The sequence below is a fragment of the Pituophis catenifer genome, unplaced genomic scaffold (genome assembly GCF_029215685.1).
Source record: "Pituophis catenifer annectens isolate HBS135680 unplaced genomic scaffold, rPitCat1.0.hap2 SCAF_3, whole genome shotgun sequence".
NCBI lineage: Eukaryota > Metazoa > Chordata > Lepidosauria > Squamata > Colubridae > Pituophis > Pituophis catenifer.
Window position 1 is genome coordinate 15588994 of NW_027256883.1, and position 17882 is coordinate 15606875.

The following is a 17882-nucleotide window of genomic DNA, read 5'->3' on the forward strand; positions in this document are numbered from 1 at the left end:
ACACACTTTCTAAATTAGGTAAAGCCAGGGGTGGGCTCCTGGCAGTTTGGCAGGGTTTGGGTGATCCTCTAGCCAAGGATCGCCGGGGTTCGATGAATCCCCAAATGCCATCCCTGGTTGGCCATGCAGCTCATTCATCATTCCTCCACGCAGAGGGCCTGGGAGGGCAAAAAAATGGGCCTACCGGAGGTTCTGGAAGTCCAGAAACTGGCCTGTTTCTGGCCTCTGGAATGCCTCCAGAGCCCAGGAAAAGCCATTTTCGCCCTCCTGGTGGCTCAAGAAAAGCCTCTGGAGCCTGGGGAGGGTGAAAAACAGACCCCCCCTGGAAGTTCCGGAAGTCTGGAAACGGGCCTGTTTCTGGCCTTCAGAGGGCCTCCGGAGCCAGGGGAAAGCTGTTTTCGCCCTCCCAGAGTCTCAAGGAAAGCCTCCAGAGCCTGGGGAGGGCGAAAAACAGGCCTCCCGAAAGTTCCGGAAGTCCAGAAACGGGCCTGTTTCAGGCCTCTGGAGGGCCTCTTGAGCCCAGGGAAAGCTGTTTTCACCCTCCTGGAGGCTCAAGGAAAGCCTCCGGAGCCTGGAGAGGGTGAAAAACACACCCCCCCTGCTGTGGTGCAGGCGGCCAATTAGGCCACACCCACCATGTCCACGCCCACCCAGCAACGGGCAACGAACCCGTTGCTAAATGATTTGAACCCCACCCTGGAGTAAAGCTATTTGAAAGAACAGTCAGACCAAATGGTTAACAGTAACATCAGCCTGGGGAAGTTCTATTTGGAATAGAATTGTATACACATACCAACAGATACTTCAAAGCTTATTGGTTTATCTCCAACCTTCCTATCAATCATGGTTGCTTCAAAAAATGCCCCAAAGAGAAGGAATTCCGCAAGTTGTTCTTCATGGATCTGATAAAAACATCACAAAGGAAATCTACTTTAAAATGAATTTGTAACAGTTTACACATGAACAGACACCAAGATATGCCCAGAGAATTCTGGCACAGTACTGGTTTCATATTTGTTATGGGACATATGAAACTGAGCAAAACAGGCGTGAAAGTAATTTCTGCACAGTTTATTTTACTTTACCTGAAACAAAAAGGAATAGAAAACTAGTAGGTTTGTAAAAAAAAAAAATTACTGGCCTCAAGCATAACCTGTATTTTTAGCAATGCCATCACTAACCCTTAAAAGTCTCTTTAGAAATTAAAATAGTTGATGCCACAGCCCTGTGTCAATCCAGATGTTTTGATACTTGCCAAATCTACTATCAAAGTGCTTATAAAACAGATGTTCAAAAATTTCCACAGGCTTGAAAAGCTTGCTGTATTGGATCTCCTGATCAAACCTTTTATTATGGTCAATGATCAGATATCTATACGATGGCCTAAAGTTCTAATATTGCACAATATTACATATTATTACTTAGACATTACCTCCATGGAATTCATGAGAATTGACAGAGGTAAGGTCTCAATTACATCAATACTTAGATCATTCAGTTCTAATCCATCTTCACATAAGAACAGACATCTACATTTTCAAGTAATAATTGTCAATGATTCAGGCAGAATTTACAAATGCATTTCATTTGAATATGGCCACCGGCATCAGGTGGTAAAAGTACTTATTTCATCTTACACCATAACAAATCCTCATCATTTGCCCTGATTATGCACTGAGCATTTTTTTTTCCTTACAGGCAATTCCATAAGATTAAAGATCGCTTTACGGGAGATACATAAAAAATGCTGCTACAAGGCTGATTACCAACATAAATTACTGACGTCTTTATTCATATCTAAGCACATATGGAATGAAATTAATGTTAAATAATGTGTGTGTTTAGGATAAAATGTCACCCTGTTTAATTATACTCTTCAGCTCTAAACAATAAACACTGCAGGATTCAGACTGCAGAAGCCCCTGGACAAGTTAACGAATTACTTCCTTCAATAGAACTGGGAGAAGTAATTTCTCTGTCCCTGCAGCCCTTCTCCCTTCCCATCTTTAAAACCTTCTCTAAAAAGCAGAGGATCCTTAAAAACAAATCTGCAAGGCCCAAGGACAGAAAATCCCATCCTGTGGATCAGGGATGGGTTCTAAAATTTTTTACTACCGGTTCTCTGGGCGCAGCTTATTTTATGGGTGTGTCTTGATGGTCATGTGACAATTCTTTAGGATTTAGCAGAGGTACTGGTCTACCAGGCTTTTAACTGCTTGCAGAGCTGTACTGATCTACCCATTTATTTTTTGCTGGCACTGGTCTACCCATTTATTTTTGCAGGTACTGATCTACTTGTGTATTTTTGCAGGCACTGATCTACTCATGTATTTTTGCACGCATTGGTCTACTCATTTGTTTTCTTTTAACACTGATCAGCTGTAGGGTGGCCCTTTGAAGCCCCCCAGCAAGAGTTTAAACAGTTTTTTTCCCTCTAACCATCAGCTGGGACTCAGGAGGCAGCAATAGATTGGGGGTGGGGGCCAAATAAAAGGTAGGAATAACGCGAGGGGTGGGGGAGCGTGTCAGGCGTGGGGGGGCAGAACCGGTTCGGTGAGGTCATATCGTCACCGCTACTGGCTCGGGAGAACCGGGCCAAACTGGGAGGAACCCACCACTGCTGTGGATGAAATATGCTGCATTTTACACAGTGCTATCAAGCACAAGCCGTTTCATCAATGCTACCCTCGTTACCCATCCTTTTGCCTTCAGCCTTAGTCACAACATTTGCCTTCAAAGAATCCTGATGTTTTTCCTTAAAAAAGTCTCTGATTTAACATGCAGACAGATTTTATTTTTATTTTATTTTTTATCAGATATAAACACAAGAGCACCAAGGAGATAACACCAAGGAGGCTCCTGGTACTTCCTATCATCCCAAGGTTGACATTGCATATAATTTAAAGTAGAACTAGAACAACAGAACACAGAATAATAGGATCGGAAGGGACTTGGAGGTCTTCTAGTCCAATATTTCATTGGACTAGAATATTTCACGAGAAGAGTCCTCCATTCCTCTACCCGCAATAGAATGCCTTATGCCACCAGACTTGAAATTTTGGGCTTACACAACTTAGAACTACGCCACCTTCGGTCTGACCTAAGCGTAGTACATAAAATTATCTGCTACAATGTCCTACCTACATAGTAGTCAATGTCAATGACTACTTCAGCTTCAACCACAATACACGAGCGCACAATAGATACAAACTTAAAGTGAACTGCTCTAAACTCAATTCCAGAAAATACGGCTTCAGCAACAGAGTGGTCAATGCCTGGAATGCACTACCTGACTCTGTGGTTTCTTCCCCAAACCCCCAAAACTTTAAGCTTAGACTGTCTACTGTCAACCTCATCCCATTCCTAAGAGGTCTGTAAGGGGCGTGCATAAGCGCACCAGCGTGCCTACCGTCCCTGTCCTACTGTTCCCTTTTATTCGTATCCATCTCATGTATTCATAGTTATGTCTATACTTATATCTGTCATTTAATACATGCTTGATGAAACAAATAAATAAAAATAAATAAGGAATTTTTTTTAAATCCCCTGCTCAAGCAGCAGACTATTATTCCAGCTGTCCAGTCTCTTCTTGAAAACTTGCAATGATGGAGCACCCACAACTTCTGGAGGCAAGATGTTCCACTGATTAATTGTTCTCACTGTCATGAAATTTCTCCTTAATTCTAGGTTGGATCTCTCTTTAATGATCATCCATCCATGACATCTTGTCTTGCCCCTAGGTGCTTTGGAGAAGCAAACAGAAGACCAGCTCTATTGGTATCTGTCTTTAGAGATTTGCATGTTGACACAGGCCCAGTACATACTGTATTTAAAGAGATTTAAGATCATATGACTTCTCCATGAACCTTCTGTAGTGAGGGTGGCTCCAACAGAGGAAGAATTAGATAGTGCTGTATACCTCTTTCTTGACAATCTCATGTAATGGACAAATACGTAGTGCATAATTAAGCAAATATTTGTTTTAGTCACTAAAAGGTCACACTGGATTATACTTTCTTCGTTCTAGTCCTTTGTTCTGACTTGCAGAGTAGGATGATCTTTCTCATCTTCAAATAACCTTGAGAAACAGATGATCCTTAACTTTCATGTGGTCTCATCACCACCTTCAACAAAATTTGATGATCTTAGTCCTGGCAGGAATGCAGCATATTCCAAGATAGATAGTTATTCTCTTGTCATTGATAACATCCGGTGAGATGAGACCATTGAGAAGCATAAGTGCTTAATTATGGTTCAGAACCTATGCTCCATGTTTGCTAACTTTGAGAGGGTCTACCTGCCTGGTAGCTTTGAGGGGGTCCATCTCCTTGGGATTCCCTGCCAGAAGGGTCATAAGGTCTTCCTTTGTCTTATATTCTTTAGTAAAATTGAACAGTTTTTGATTGCTGATTTGGGTTATATGATTATGTTATTTTCTTATCCTGCCTCAGAATAAAGCCTCAAGAGGTCATTGTTTCTGAACACAAAAGTACCTCTAACCCAACCCTTCTGGAAACTGTAGTGTGTTGAGGAAATGGAAAATTCTGAAAAAATGTCCCAGAGAACTACCTTTCAGTAGGAGCTGTGCCATCTAAAACAAGACCAGACCTACTTCTTGGGATTCATCCAGGGGTGGGCTGCTTGGGGTTCGCAGGGGTTCGGGAGAACCCCTAGCTAAGATTCTGTGCAGTTCAGAGAACCCCCAAATCCCACTCCTGGCTGGCCCTGCCCACCCCACTCCTCCCCTCCCAGGAGTCTCTACGTGGCCCGTTTTGGATGCAGGTAAGTGCAGGGCGCGCACGGAGGCTTGGGGAGGGTGAAAAATGGGCCTACCAGATGTTTGGGAAGACTGGAAACAGGCCCGTTTCCAGTCTCCAGAGGGCCTCTGGAGCCTGGGGAGGCAGTTTTCGCCCTCCTGGAGGCTCAAGGAAAGCCTCCGGAGCCTGGGGAGGGCAAAAACACCCCCCCCCGCCATGGTGCAGGAGGCCAACTAGGCCATGCCTACCATGGCCACGCCCACACCCACCCAGCAACCAGGCAGAGAACCCTTTGCTAAAATTATGGAAGCCCACCCCTGAGTCCACCTGCCATCACCTCTTTGGGATTCCCTGCCAGAAGGGTCATAAGATCTTATTATATTCTTTAGTATAATTGAATAGTTTTTGATTGCTGATTTGGGTTATATGATTGTGTTATTTTCTTATCCTGCCTCAGAATAAAGCCTCAAGATTCATCTAGTAAAGCAAGATTCATCTAGTAAAGCAGATCCAGATTTTAATTATTTACCTCAGGGGGGACATCAAAAGCTTCCACTTCTGCATCTGTTGAATTTGTTTTGTCTGAAGAGGAAGGTGACTTGCCATCTTCTGCCCCTTTGTCTTTTCCGGTCCCTTTTGAACTTTTAGAATCTTTGTCCTTTGATGACCGTTTCACATCCTTGATGATCTTTGAGAACTTTGATTCCTGGGCTGCACCAGAGAGGATTTCCACTGCAAGCTCAATTAGGAGACGACCCCTAAAAGAGACACCTTCCCCATAACCTTCGTTGAGTTCCTGGTAGTCATCCATCAAGCCGTGGGTTTTGGGTGCACCATAAAGATTGATCCAAGCAGGCCCAAAAGTAGGCAGGAAACCTGAAAAAAGAGATACGTTCCATAAAGAGAAAGTCTAATAAAGCATGAGAAAAACAAAGATGCCCAACACAAACAGGCCAGAGGTGGGTTTCAGCAGATTCTGACCAGTTCTGGAGAACCGGTAGCGGAAATTTTGAGTAGTTTGGAGAACCGGTAGTGGAAATTTTGAGTAGTTCAGAGAACCGGTAGTAAAAATTCTGACTGGCCCTGCCTACATCTATTCTCTGCCTCCCGAGTCCCAGCTGATTGCAAGGAAATGGGGATTTTGCAGTAACCTTCCCCTGGATTGGGGAGGGAATGGAGATTTTACAGTATCCTTCCCCTGGAGTGGGGTGGGAATGGGGATTTTACAGTATCTTTCCCCTGCCACGCCTATCAAACCATGCCACACCCACCAAGCCACACCCACAGAACTGGTAGTAAAAAATTTTGAAACCCACCACTGAAGCAGGCATGTTTAGTTGTGTGCCAAATACACTTTTGAGGTAGCATAGTGGCTTGCTGCATATCTTACAAATTGATATATTTATTTGCTAGTAAATCTACACAAGTAAATTAAAGTCTTGACTAGAAATTATAGGTGACTTTTACATAATTGTAAATGAATGAGGTGTGTGCAGGAGTGGGCCGCTGGGGGTTCGCAGGGGTTCAGGACAGGGGTAGATTCTACTTACCTTTACTACCGGTTCGCAACGGGGCCGCTCGTGCTCTTCTGCACATGCACAGAAACGTTTTCATGACATCAGGGTCAGTGGGCGGGGCCTCCCGCCAGTTTTACTATCGGTTCTGTAGAACCAGTGCGAACCGGGGGCAACCCACTGCTGGTTCAGGAGAACCTCTAGCTAAGATTCTATGCAGTTCGGAGAACCCCCAAATCCAACTCTTGGCTGGCCCCACTCCCAGGAGTCCCCACATGGCCCGCTTTGGATGCAGGTAAGTGCAGGTGCACGCGGAGACTCAGGGAGGGCAAAAAATGGGCCTACTGGAAGTTCGGGTCTTCTGAGAGCCTCTGGAGCCTGGGGGAGGGGCGTTTTCGCCCTCCCGGAGGCTCAAAGAAAACCTCCAGAGCCCGGGGAGGACAAAACACACACCCCGCCATAATGCAGGAGGCTGACTAGGCCACACCCCCATGGTCACGCCCACCCAGCAACTCGGCAAAGAACCCTTGCTAAAATTTTTGAAGCCCACCCCTGGGTGTGTGTGCTGTATTTGTGCCTTATCCAATCCAGTTTAGAAAACAAGAGAGTTTGATTTCCCTGAAAAGAAGTTCCAGTAAAGGGAATCTACTTGAAAACCAAGTTCTCAGATAGCTTTTCTACAATTTTAGATATGTGTACTGTGGTGAACTAAAATAACAGGAAATGCATTGTGCATTGATTTGGGTACCATCTTTTTTTCCTCCAAGGGAAAAGTGTGCGTATGAGTGCGTTGGGCAATTCAATCTACCCTATAAAAAGAAATTATATATTCTTTAACTACAATCTGGGTCCTCATTTTACCAACCTCAGAAGGACGGAATACTGTAATACTGCATTCTAACAACTGCGCCATCACAGCTCAGGAAAGGTGTCAATAAAGGAGAATATTTGTAGCTCAGTGTTGAAGTGAGGGGTCCTTGGTGCTCTCTGAGCTTGCTTATTTTCTTGCAGACATTTCATTACCCAAATAGGTAACATCATCAGCAGGGGTGGGTTCTAAAATTTTTTACTACTGGTTCTGTGGGCGTGGCTTATTTTGTGGGTGTGACTTGATGGTCATGTGACAATTCTTTAGGATTTAGCAGAGGTACTGGTCTACCAGGCTTTTAATTGCTTGCAGAGCTGTACCGGTCTACTCATTTGTTTTTGCAGGCATTGGTCTACCCATTTATTTTTGCAGGCATCGGTCTACTCATTTATTTTTGTAGGCACCGGTCTACTCATTTGTTTTTGGAGGCACCGGTCTACCACCACACTGCCTTTTAACACTGATCAGCTGTAGGGCGGCCCTTTGAAGCCCCACAGCAAGAGTTTAAACAGTTTTTTTCCTTCTAGCCGATCAGCTGGGACTCAGGAGACAGCAATAGATTGGGGGTGGGGCCAAATAAAAGGTAAGAGTAACACGGGGGGGCAGAGGAGGCAGAACCGGTTCGGTGACATCATATCGTCACCACTACTGGCTCGGCAGAACCGGGCCGAACCGGGAGGAACCCACCACTGATCATCAGTGCTAGTAAGGAGTGCAGTTTGCTGTCAGTTTATATTCTAGTGGCTTGCCTGTCAATGTTGGTGGGGGTGGTCTTAGCGATTCTGTTTGCTATTTGTTTCTTTGGCAGTTTCTTGATTGGGGTATTGTTTATTTGATTGTTGGTCTGATGTAAGCTTGGAGTAAATCTATGCTGATCTTGGTGGCTGATTTGTCAAGAGTGCCAGGCTTCTAGAAATTCCCTGGCATTTTTGACTTGGCTTGGTCTAAGATGTTCACATTTTCTCAATTGAAACTAAGGTGTGCTAATTCTGTTTTATTGTAAGGCTCCATTAATGGAATCATGCAAATATGAATGTGCAAACGTCCTGCTGTCATTTTTAACCACTTGATCAATTATGGTATGTCCACTCTAAGTTTCTTTCTCTAACCGTTAAGCCAGGGGGCTCCTGTTTTTCTTATCTGATTGTTTCCTAGGCAGCACCTCATTCTCCAAGATCATCACACCTCTACAGCTTGAGTTTGTTTTTTAACCAGAGAAGCATTTGTCTCTTTACCTTTCTCGCCGTCCTGCTCATTTGAGATCTTCTTCAGGTCTATCATATGAGTTGCCAAAGCCACATCATTCATGCTGCCTTCGTCCCATACTTGGATTTTGACTCTCCGGCACAGTGGGGGAAACATTTCTTTAAAGACAACCTGTTCATGCCACACAGGATCAGCACAATTTTTTTGCACCGTGGTTCGCCCCTAAAACAAAAGAGACTGGTTAAAGGAGGTCGTCACCAAACACCCATTCTACTCTAGCTGGGAACAATACTCTCTAATGCAGCGGTCCTCAATCTTTGTGGCTTGGCAGCCTGGCTGGGGCGGGAGAGGGGAACTGGGCCACACAAGCCACAGGCTGACTCATACACGTGCAAACAATTGGACTTGTGTGAGTGGCGGGCCAGTGGGCAGGCACATATGCTCCCCACTTCGACTTGCACAAGTTGAGCTGCATGCACACCAGCCTGCTGCTTGTGCAGATCAAGCTGTGTGTGCGTGCATGTGCACTGGCCCTCCACTGACATGGCCCGGTTCCGAATAGGCCACAGCCCAGTAATGGGCCACAGCCCGGGGTTGCAGACCCCTGTTCTAACATAACTTCGTTCTGGATTCTGATATTCATGAGAAATAACTGTCAGGGTTCCAAGTAATACACCCATAGCAAACAGAACTCCGAGGCAAGTAGGTTCCTCAAAGAACAGGTTTATTGGATATATCATATTGGCACAGACTGATGAAAACCAACTCTGAATATTCCTGCAGCTTTCACCTGATTAAAAGGAAAAAAATTCCCCCTTTCCCAAACAATCAGTCACATAGTCCAGTCAAGGTGCTGTCCGGTTGCTTGGAAACTTCACTCTTCCTCTCTTCAGCCACCTGTGGGAATGTCCTTGGTTCTCAGGGGAAATTATATTGTTTTGGCTACAAAACCCCAGCTATCTCTATTCCTCTCTCCCTATCCCTTATCACCATTGTGGCAACACTGAAGCCTCCAAGATGGCTTCAGTCAGGCCAGCTTCAGAGTTGACAATAGCAGTGATCTTCTACTCAAAGACAGAAATCTACATGGGATCCTGCTGGGAATGATGAAGAAGGAAATCTAGTGTAAGTCCCGAAAGATAAAGAAAGATACAGCTTTTGTACAAATAGGAGAAGCATTTTGGTAGAACTCTCCATACATCATACAGCAATGCTATCCCTCCTTCTGCAGAACTGAATCCTGAAACAATTGTGCAAGCAAACTTCTTAGTTTTCTACTGCAATGTGCTCTTGATGGAACAGCCCTTGAAGACAAGTCAAAGTTGGAACTGGAATACAGTAGATGACACTCATTCTGAGATTGCTGAAGTGGTAGCCAAGAGGACCAATTCAAAATGCTGATTAATACAAATAATGCCCTATACAGCATAGCTCCAGGATGTATCAGGAGTCACGTGGATTGTATCTGTCCTGTCTGAATACTTAGGGAGAACCTGTTGAGGGTCCCACCACCACTGTTGAGGTACATTTGGCCCCAAACCTTCTGGAATTCCAGAAATTCTGGAGACCAGTTGTTTCATAGAATCAGATGGTATTAAAGTTCATCTAATCCAATCCCTTATTCACTGCAGTATCTAGTTCAGAGATGGGGAATGATGGTCTCTTTCTGACTTGAGGACTTCAACTCCCAGAATTTTTGAGCCAGCCATGCTGGCTCAGGAATTCTGGGAGTAGAAGTCCACAAGTCAGAAAGGGGACATAGTTCCCCATCTCCAATCTTAGTAGATGAGAGATCATCAGTCAGCCTCATTTGAATGGGCACTTAGCCTACTGTTAAGATTAGTTATTATGTTGATTCTGACATAAATTTATATTTGAAAGGCGCTGGGGAAACCTGACCACATTGTGGTTTTCTCCTTTATTATGCACCTAAAGTCTTGTGGTTTAGGGCAGTATAAAACATTGTAAAACAAATGCATAAATTGCTGAAGTTGCTAACATAACCCTGCTCATTCAAAATTCACCACAGCTAAATTAAAATTTTATGCATTTTTAGCTGTTAGGAGACAACAAGAAAAAAAGTAAAGGCTGTAGGAGACCAACTGGCCAGGAAAGGCAATCCCTGTACGTGTCCACTTACCCTTTGACCTGCAAACATGACAACCACAAATGGATCCACCAGATCTTTACTATCGCCTATGAAAGCTTTTGTGACGTTGGCCATGATGCTGGAGTTCATTTTTGGAAGCTCCTCAGCTTTGTAGATTCTCACATAAAATCTAGCCCAAGGTCTTTCTGATGGAAATCCCTTTGGAATCAAGAGATTTCTGGAAGAGAAGAGTGGGAAATGGAAGAAAAGAAAAGGAACAGATAAGCTAACCTCTGAAGAAAACTCAGCAAAGAAATTCCACACGAACGGTTGCATACATCCAAGCAACTCAATGCTTAATGAACCCTTGGCTGCAGCCCAAAGCTGTCCAAATTTGCCACCCAAATTTGCCAATTTTGAATGGATCCGTAGGAGGACATTATTAACTAGGCAAAGAATGATCAAGTGACTTTAATTCAGTAGTATAGTGGAATCTTAATTGCATTTATTACATTCAAACCCAAATTAAATCAAAATTAGATATATTTTTTTTAAAAAAAGCCAAGTCCAATTGGATGTTGAATTTGGAACAACTGTATCTATTTGTCCAGAGCAGTGTTTCTCAGCCTTAGCAATAGCAATAGCACTTAGACTTATATACCGCTTCACAGTGCTTTATAGCCCTCTCTAACAAGTTTACAGAGTCAACATATTGCCTCCCAACAAACTGGGTCCTCATTTTATCAACCTCAGGAGGATGGAAGGCTGAGGCAGGTCAGGATTGAACTCCTGGCAGTAGGCAGAGTTAGCTTGCAATACTGCATTCTAACCACTGAGCCACCATGGCTCAGGAAACACAAAAGATGTGCTAATTCTGCTTTATTGTAAGGCTCCATTAATGGAACCTTGCAATCTGAATGTACAAATTTCTTGTTGTCACTGTCATTGGAAGGCTGAGTCCACTTTGGGCCAATGAGAATTGAACTGCTGGCAGTCGGCAGAATTAGCCTGCAATACTGCATTCTAACCACTGTGCCACCAAAGCAAATTTAAGATGTGTAGACTTCAACTTCCAGAGTTCCCCAGTCAGCACTGTGTGGTCTACACATCTTAAAGTTGCAACGGTTGAGAAATACTATGCTAAAGACATCATTCACACAAGTAATTGTGGACAGGCATTAATGAATTCCAAAAGCAAACAGAGGGCCCTCTGTTCAAATTATGACCATGACTTGAAAGAGTTTGACTTCCTTTTAGTGCAGATCCATCCTGCTTCTCATGCTTGCTGTTTAAATTTAAATATAAATTGCCAGTCTGAATGCCTCCAATCTAGCAAGGAATGATCAAAATTATCTCAGAATGGGAGTGAAAATGAAATGCATGATACGTATTTTAGCATCTTTATTTTACCCAAATGCAACCATCAAAGCTTCTCTCCATAAAATCCCAAGAATTCTGCAGCAATTAAGACTGCTGTTTCCCAAGGAACTCTTTAATCAAAAGCAAACCACCGTAGCTAAGATAGATTTTGCCAAGCACCACCTAAGACCCATGTTATTCCTGCAGGATTTCCATTATTTTGCACGGCAGCTGCCTCCTTTTTATAGAAGCTGAGAGCCAGCTGGAGAAGAAGGGAAGGGATGTCATACTTCTCTATCTGCTCTTCGGCATCACTTCCTTTCTGAACTGCTTGGATCGTGTCTCCTTTCCCTGCCACACTGATATCACATTTCAGATATCCCTTGACTCCTGTCTTAATGTCTGCTGGATTCGTGAGAACGGCCCATTTGTCACAGAACTGATGACCTGGAAAAACATACACATGAGAACAGCATCCAGCAGTGGGTTTGAGATCCTTGCTAAAAGGATTCCAGCAAGGCAGAATCTGTTTTCCTTGTTACTTTCTGGGAGGAGGTATCTGAAGCAAAACATCCAGATTCGGTCACAGTTTTGATCCATATAATCAACCTTGTCAACTCTCAAACTTCCTTTTTCTGAGGAAGCTTGAGAGTACACACACATTATTTATATGTCTGGGTGTATGTGCATATATGTGTATTTGTGTGTATGTATGTATGTATGTGTATGTGTATACACACACACACACACACACACACACACACACACACACACACACACACACACATATATATATATATATATATATATATATATATATATATATATATATATATATATGTAGGTCTTTGGTTATTCGGGTCTTCTCCCATGTAAAATTGGAAGTGTCTTGGCGACGTTTCGACGAAGTCTCATTCGTCATCTTCAGGCTGGTGTTCTCGGCTTCGTGCTTCCAGGAGCAATGTGAGATCGCAGCTGTCTCTTCCTTTTAACTGCTAGTGGGGGTGTGAGCTGATTGGGTGGGAACTTGGCTGTGTTCTGATTGGGTGGAGGTGTGTTCTGATTGGTTAGGGGCTTGGCTGTGCTCTGATTGGATGGGGGGTTGGTTGTGCTCTGATTGGTTGGGGGGGTGTTCTGTTTGGGTGGGGGCTTGGTTGTGCTCAGCTTAGTCTGAGTTGCAGGGGGATTTGAGCTGGTGAGCTGCGTTGTTGTTGTTTGGCTTCGTGTTTGTGGCCGTGCGAGCTCTTCATGGTGGGTGTCAGTCTGCTTCATGTATGGATTGGAGGGGTTTAAAGTGGCTAATGATGCAGCTGAGGTTTGGCTTCTGGTCCTTGGTCGTGGCTCATTATCAGTGTGGGTTTGAGTCTGCTTTCTGCGTGGATGTGTGGTGGTGACATCCTGTGTGGCTCTCGTGAGTGTGGGTCTGGTGTCATTCGTCGTGTTAGGGACTCGTTTGTCAATAAGGGCGGGTTTCCAAATGGCTGGTAGGCGGGAGGTATCGTCTCGTTTGTTCATGCTGTGTGGGCGTTTTTCTATCTCGATGGCTTCTCTGATTATTCTGTTGTTAAAGTGTTCAGTTTTGGCGATAGTTCTGGTCTTTTTAAAGTCAATATCATGTCCTGTGGCTTTAAGGTGTTGGACCAGGGAAGAAGTTGGTTCCTCTTTTCTGACTGAGTTCTTGTGTTCTTCTATGCGTGCACTTATTCGTCTGTTGGTTTGTCCAATGTATGTGGTGGGGCAGGCGGTGCATGGGATTTCATATACTCCTTGATTTTCTAACTCAATTTTGTCTTTGGGGTTCCTTAGGATGGTGGATATTTTTCGGTTTGTGCAGAATGCTGTCTTGATGTTATGTTTGTGGAGGATTTTGCTTATTCTGTCTGTGGTGCCTTTTATGTATGGGAGGAGGGCTTTGCCGTTTTCTTGTTCTCTGTCTTGGATTTTAGTGGGGGTTTCTTTTTGGATTAGGTTGGTGATCTTCTTATAAGCTGAGCACAACCAAGCCCCCACCCAAACAGAACACCCCCCCAACCAATCAGAGCACAACCAACCCCCCATCCAATCAGAGCACAGCCAAGCCCCTAACCAATCAGAACACACCTCCACCCAATCAGAACACAGCCAAGTTCCCACCCAATCAGCTCACACCCCCACTAGCAGTTAAAAGGAAGAGACAGCTGCGATCTCACATTGCTCCTGGAAGCACGAAGCCGAGAACACCAGCCTGAAGATGACGAATGAGACTTCGTCGAAACGTCGCCAAGACACTTCCAATTTTACGTGGGAGAAGACCCGAATAACCAAAGACCTACATACAAACACCCGCGAAAACCTGAGAAAACATATATATATATATATATATATATATATATATATATATATATATATATATATATATATGTTTTTTTTTTTTTTTTTTTTCTTCTAGCCAGGTTTTCCCTACGTAGCCAAGGTTTTTTTGTAGCTCCAGCTCAGTAGAATCTCATCTACTCGGTTCTGGGCTTTTTTCTTTTCTAACACCTAGCAAGCTCTCACTGCTAGGTGGGAGACCTAAATAGATCCATTTCTAGCTCGTTAGCTTTCATCAGTAGGCCACACCCATCTCCTCCCTGTAAAGGCATAGTATCAATTTTCTTACTTCTTCGTAGGGTCTATGTGTGTTTTTCTTCTAGCCAGGTTTTCCCTACGTAGCCAAGGTTTTTTTGTAGCTCCAGCTCAGTAGAATCTCATCTACTCGGTTCTGGGCTTTTTTCTTTTCTAACACCTAGCAAGCTCTCACTGCTAGGTGGGAGACCTAAATAGATCCATTTCTAGCTCGTTAGCTTTCATCAGTAGGCCACACCCATCTCCTCCCTGTAAAGGCATAGTATCAATTTTCTTACTTCTTCGTAGGGTCTATGTGTGTTTTTCTTCTAGCCAGGTTTTCCCTACGTAGCCAAGGTTTTTTTGTAGCTCCAGCTCAGTAGCTGGAGCTACAAAAAAACCTTGGCTACGTAGGGAAAACCTGGCTAGAAGAAAAACACACATAGACCCTACGAAGAAGTAAGAAAATTGATACTATGCCTTTACAGGGAGGAGATGGGTGTGGCCTACTGATGAAAGCTAACGAGCTAGAAATGGATCTATTTAGGTCTCCCACCTAGCAGTGAGAGCTTGCTAGGTGTTAGAAAAGAAAAAAGCCCAGAACCGAGTAGATGAGATTCTACTGAGCTGGAGCTACAAAAAAACCTTGGCTACGTAGGGAAAACCTGGCTAGAAGAAAAACACACATAGACCCTACGAAGAAGTAAGAAAATTGATATATATATATATATATATATATATACACATATCAAATTTATTTTTCGCTGATAAAGAAATAAAGGGAGACTAGTATAGATCTATTTCAAGCTATTTAGCTCTCATCAGCTAGCCATACCCTTACTCGGATTCGAAGACCTTACTTGGGCTGCCTGCATGTTAGACAGTTGTATTAAGCTCTGAGCCACACGTTCTCCTCCTTTCATCAGTTTGAGCCAGGGGAGAGATTAAGTGTTTTTCTATCGAGACACCTGGTCTACCCCAGCATGTGGGAGGGAGCATACTGCATCCCTTTCGCCTTTCAGCTCCAATCCAGGAGCCCTCAAGCAGCCCTCAGGGAAATATAAATTTGGTATAAAGTGGTTTGTCGTGAATGCGACTGCTTGAGGGCTCCTGGATTGGAGCTGAAAGGCGAAAGGGATGCAGTATGCTCCCTCCCACATGCTGGGGTAGACCAGGTGTCTCGATAGAAAAACATTTAACACACACACACACACACATATATACACATATACATACACACACGCACACACTGTTTCCCCAGAAATAGGACCCAACATGCTAGGACCCAATAACCTAGCATGATTTTTCAGGATACTTGTAATATACCCCCAAAATAAGCCCCAGTTATGATTGTCAGCCAGATGGGTGCATTTAGTACCGTATTTCCCCCAAAATAAGACCTAACCAGAAAATAAGCCCTAATTTTTATTTTTATTATTCATATTTCTATGCCGCCCACTCTCCGAGGACTCTGGGCGGCTTACACCAAAGACAGTATACTAAATAGCATATTGTCCCCAACAATCTGGGTCCTCATTTTACCCACCTCGGAAGGATGGAAGGCTGAGTCAACCTTGAGCCGGTGAGATTTGATCCGCTGATCTGCTGAACTAGCAGTCAGCTGAAGTAGCTGCAGTACTGTAGTGTACAGTACAGTACTGTATCACTGCGCCACCTTGGCTCATAATCTTTTGGAGTCTTTTGGAGCAAAAATTAATATAAGATCCAGCCTCATATGTGTGTGTGTGTGTGTGTGTGTAATATATATATATATATTGTGGATATGTGTGTTATGTATGTGTACACTTTTGAGAGCAGACAACAGAATTTCATTTTTAATGTGTTCCAGTGTGCCCACAGTAAAAAAATGTCAATAAAGATTATCTGTCTGTCTGTCTGTCTGTCTGTCTGTCTGTCTATCTATCTATCTATCTATCTATCTATCTATCTATCTATCTATCAGCTTGGCAAGAAAAATATGCAATTAAGCTCCCCTTTTTTCCCTGGCTACCCTCTGTTATCAGTCAATGTCCAATGAGAAGTTCTCAGGTTGTTGAGGAAACAGCCCCATGGGACTTAATCCCATGGAAACCCACTGTCCTGCAGCTTTCTCTCCAAGAGATGTCATCTGGGCCGCATGTGGGTGATCTCCTGTTTTACCATTATCCAGGAGAGATTCCAAGGAACCGGTGTATAGTATTCACCAGGTGCTTGATCTTTGCTGCAGTCATTGCTTCCAATTACATGGAGACATCTTTAATTGACATATCTCCCCCAGAAGTCAAGAAATTATATTAAATCTCATTGTGAACTTGTGAGCTCAAAGAAACCAATCTTTGTAATTCTGTTTCTGAAGGTTTATGATCACTTTTGGGTTAATTGCAATGTGTTCAAATATTCTGCCTATGGATATTGTCCTTTCTTACATCAAGTTGGTGCCAATTTTCAAACTTTTAACATAGCAAAAGTTGTGATCCAAATTTGTGCACACTCAGGGGAAACCTAAAGGTAAAGGTTCCTCTCGCACATATGTGCTAGTTGTTCCTGACTCTAGGGGGCGGTGCTCATCTCCGTTTCAAAGCCAAAGAGCCAGCACTGTCCGAAGACATCTCCGTGGTCATGTGGCCGGCATGACTAAATGCCAAAGGTGCATAGAACGCTGTTACCTTCCCACCAAAGGTGGTCCCTATTTTTCTACTTGCATTTTTTATGTGCTTTCGAACTGCTAGGTTGGCAGAAGCTGGGAGAAGTAACAGGAGCTCACCCCGTTACACGGCACTAGAGATTCGAACCGCTGAACTGCCGACCTTTGGATTGACAAGCTCAGCATCTTAGCCACTGAGCCACCGTGTCTCTTTTAACCTTAACATAGATGATTCAATATGAGCCGTGAATACGCAATATCTACACAATACAGAAGTGGGTTGCTTTGTTTGCTTTTTATTTTAATTGCAAGTTAAATGAATTAACCTTGAGGTGCAACAAGTTAAGCAGAAAAAACTACTTAACAAAAAGAATTGCTGAAAATATCTTGCTTACCTGGTTCGTTGTAAACAGTTCCCAAATCTACTTTGAAGGAGCCAATCAATAAACTTTTTAGAAGTTTGTTATGCATAACCTGTGAAGGAAGACATGAAAAGTTTGTCCATCTATCTACCTATCTCTCTCTCTCTCTCTCTCTCTATCCATCCATCATCTTATTCGTCCATCCATCCATCCATTCCCTATCTTCTATCTATCTATCTATCTATCTATCTATCTATCTATCTATCTATCTATCTATCTATCTATCTATCTATCATCTTCTGTCTATCATCTATGTATTTATCTATCTTAGTGTGCTACCTCAATCGCTAATGCAATTTTACCCAGAGAAGTTACAGTTCTGGAGAATAAACATTTTTATTACCGTGTTTCCCTGAAAATAAGACCCTGTCTTATATTTTTTTGAACCCTGAAATAAGCGCTTGGCCTTATTGCCATGTGCTCAAAAACCCAATTGGGCT

General features: G+C 43.4%; 1 protein-coding gene across 1 annotated transcript in view; it reads right to left on the reverse strand.

Moving 5' to 3' along the window:
- The window catches only part of FER1L6 (fer-1 like family member 6), a 110203-nt gene that overhangs the window by 74766 nt on the left and 17555 nt on the right, over positions 1-17882 (reverse strand). Inside the window, exons 7-12 of the mRNA XM_070942030.1 lie at positions 17416-17494; positions 12084-12240; positions 10486-10672; positions 8375-8567; positions 5287-5633; positions 794-902 (exon numbers count right to left, since the gene is read on the reverse strand). Coding sequence (XP_070798131.1) covers positions 794-902; positions 5287-5633; positions 8375-8567; positions 10486-10672; positions 12084-12240; positions 17416-17494 — 1072 coding nt within the window. The remainder of the gene's footprint in view (positions 1-793; positions 903-5286; positions 5634-8374; positions 8568-10485; positions 10673-12083; positions 12241-17415; positions 17495-17882) is intronic.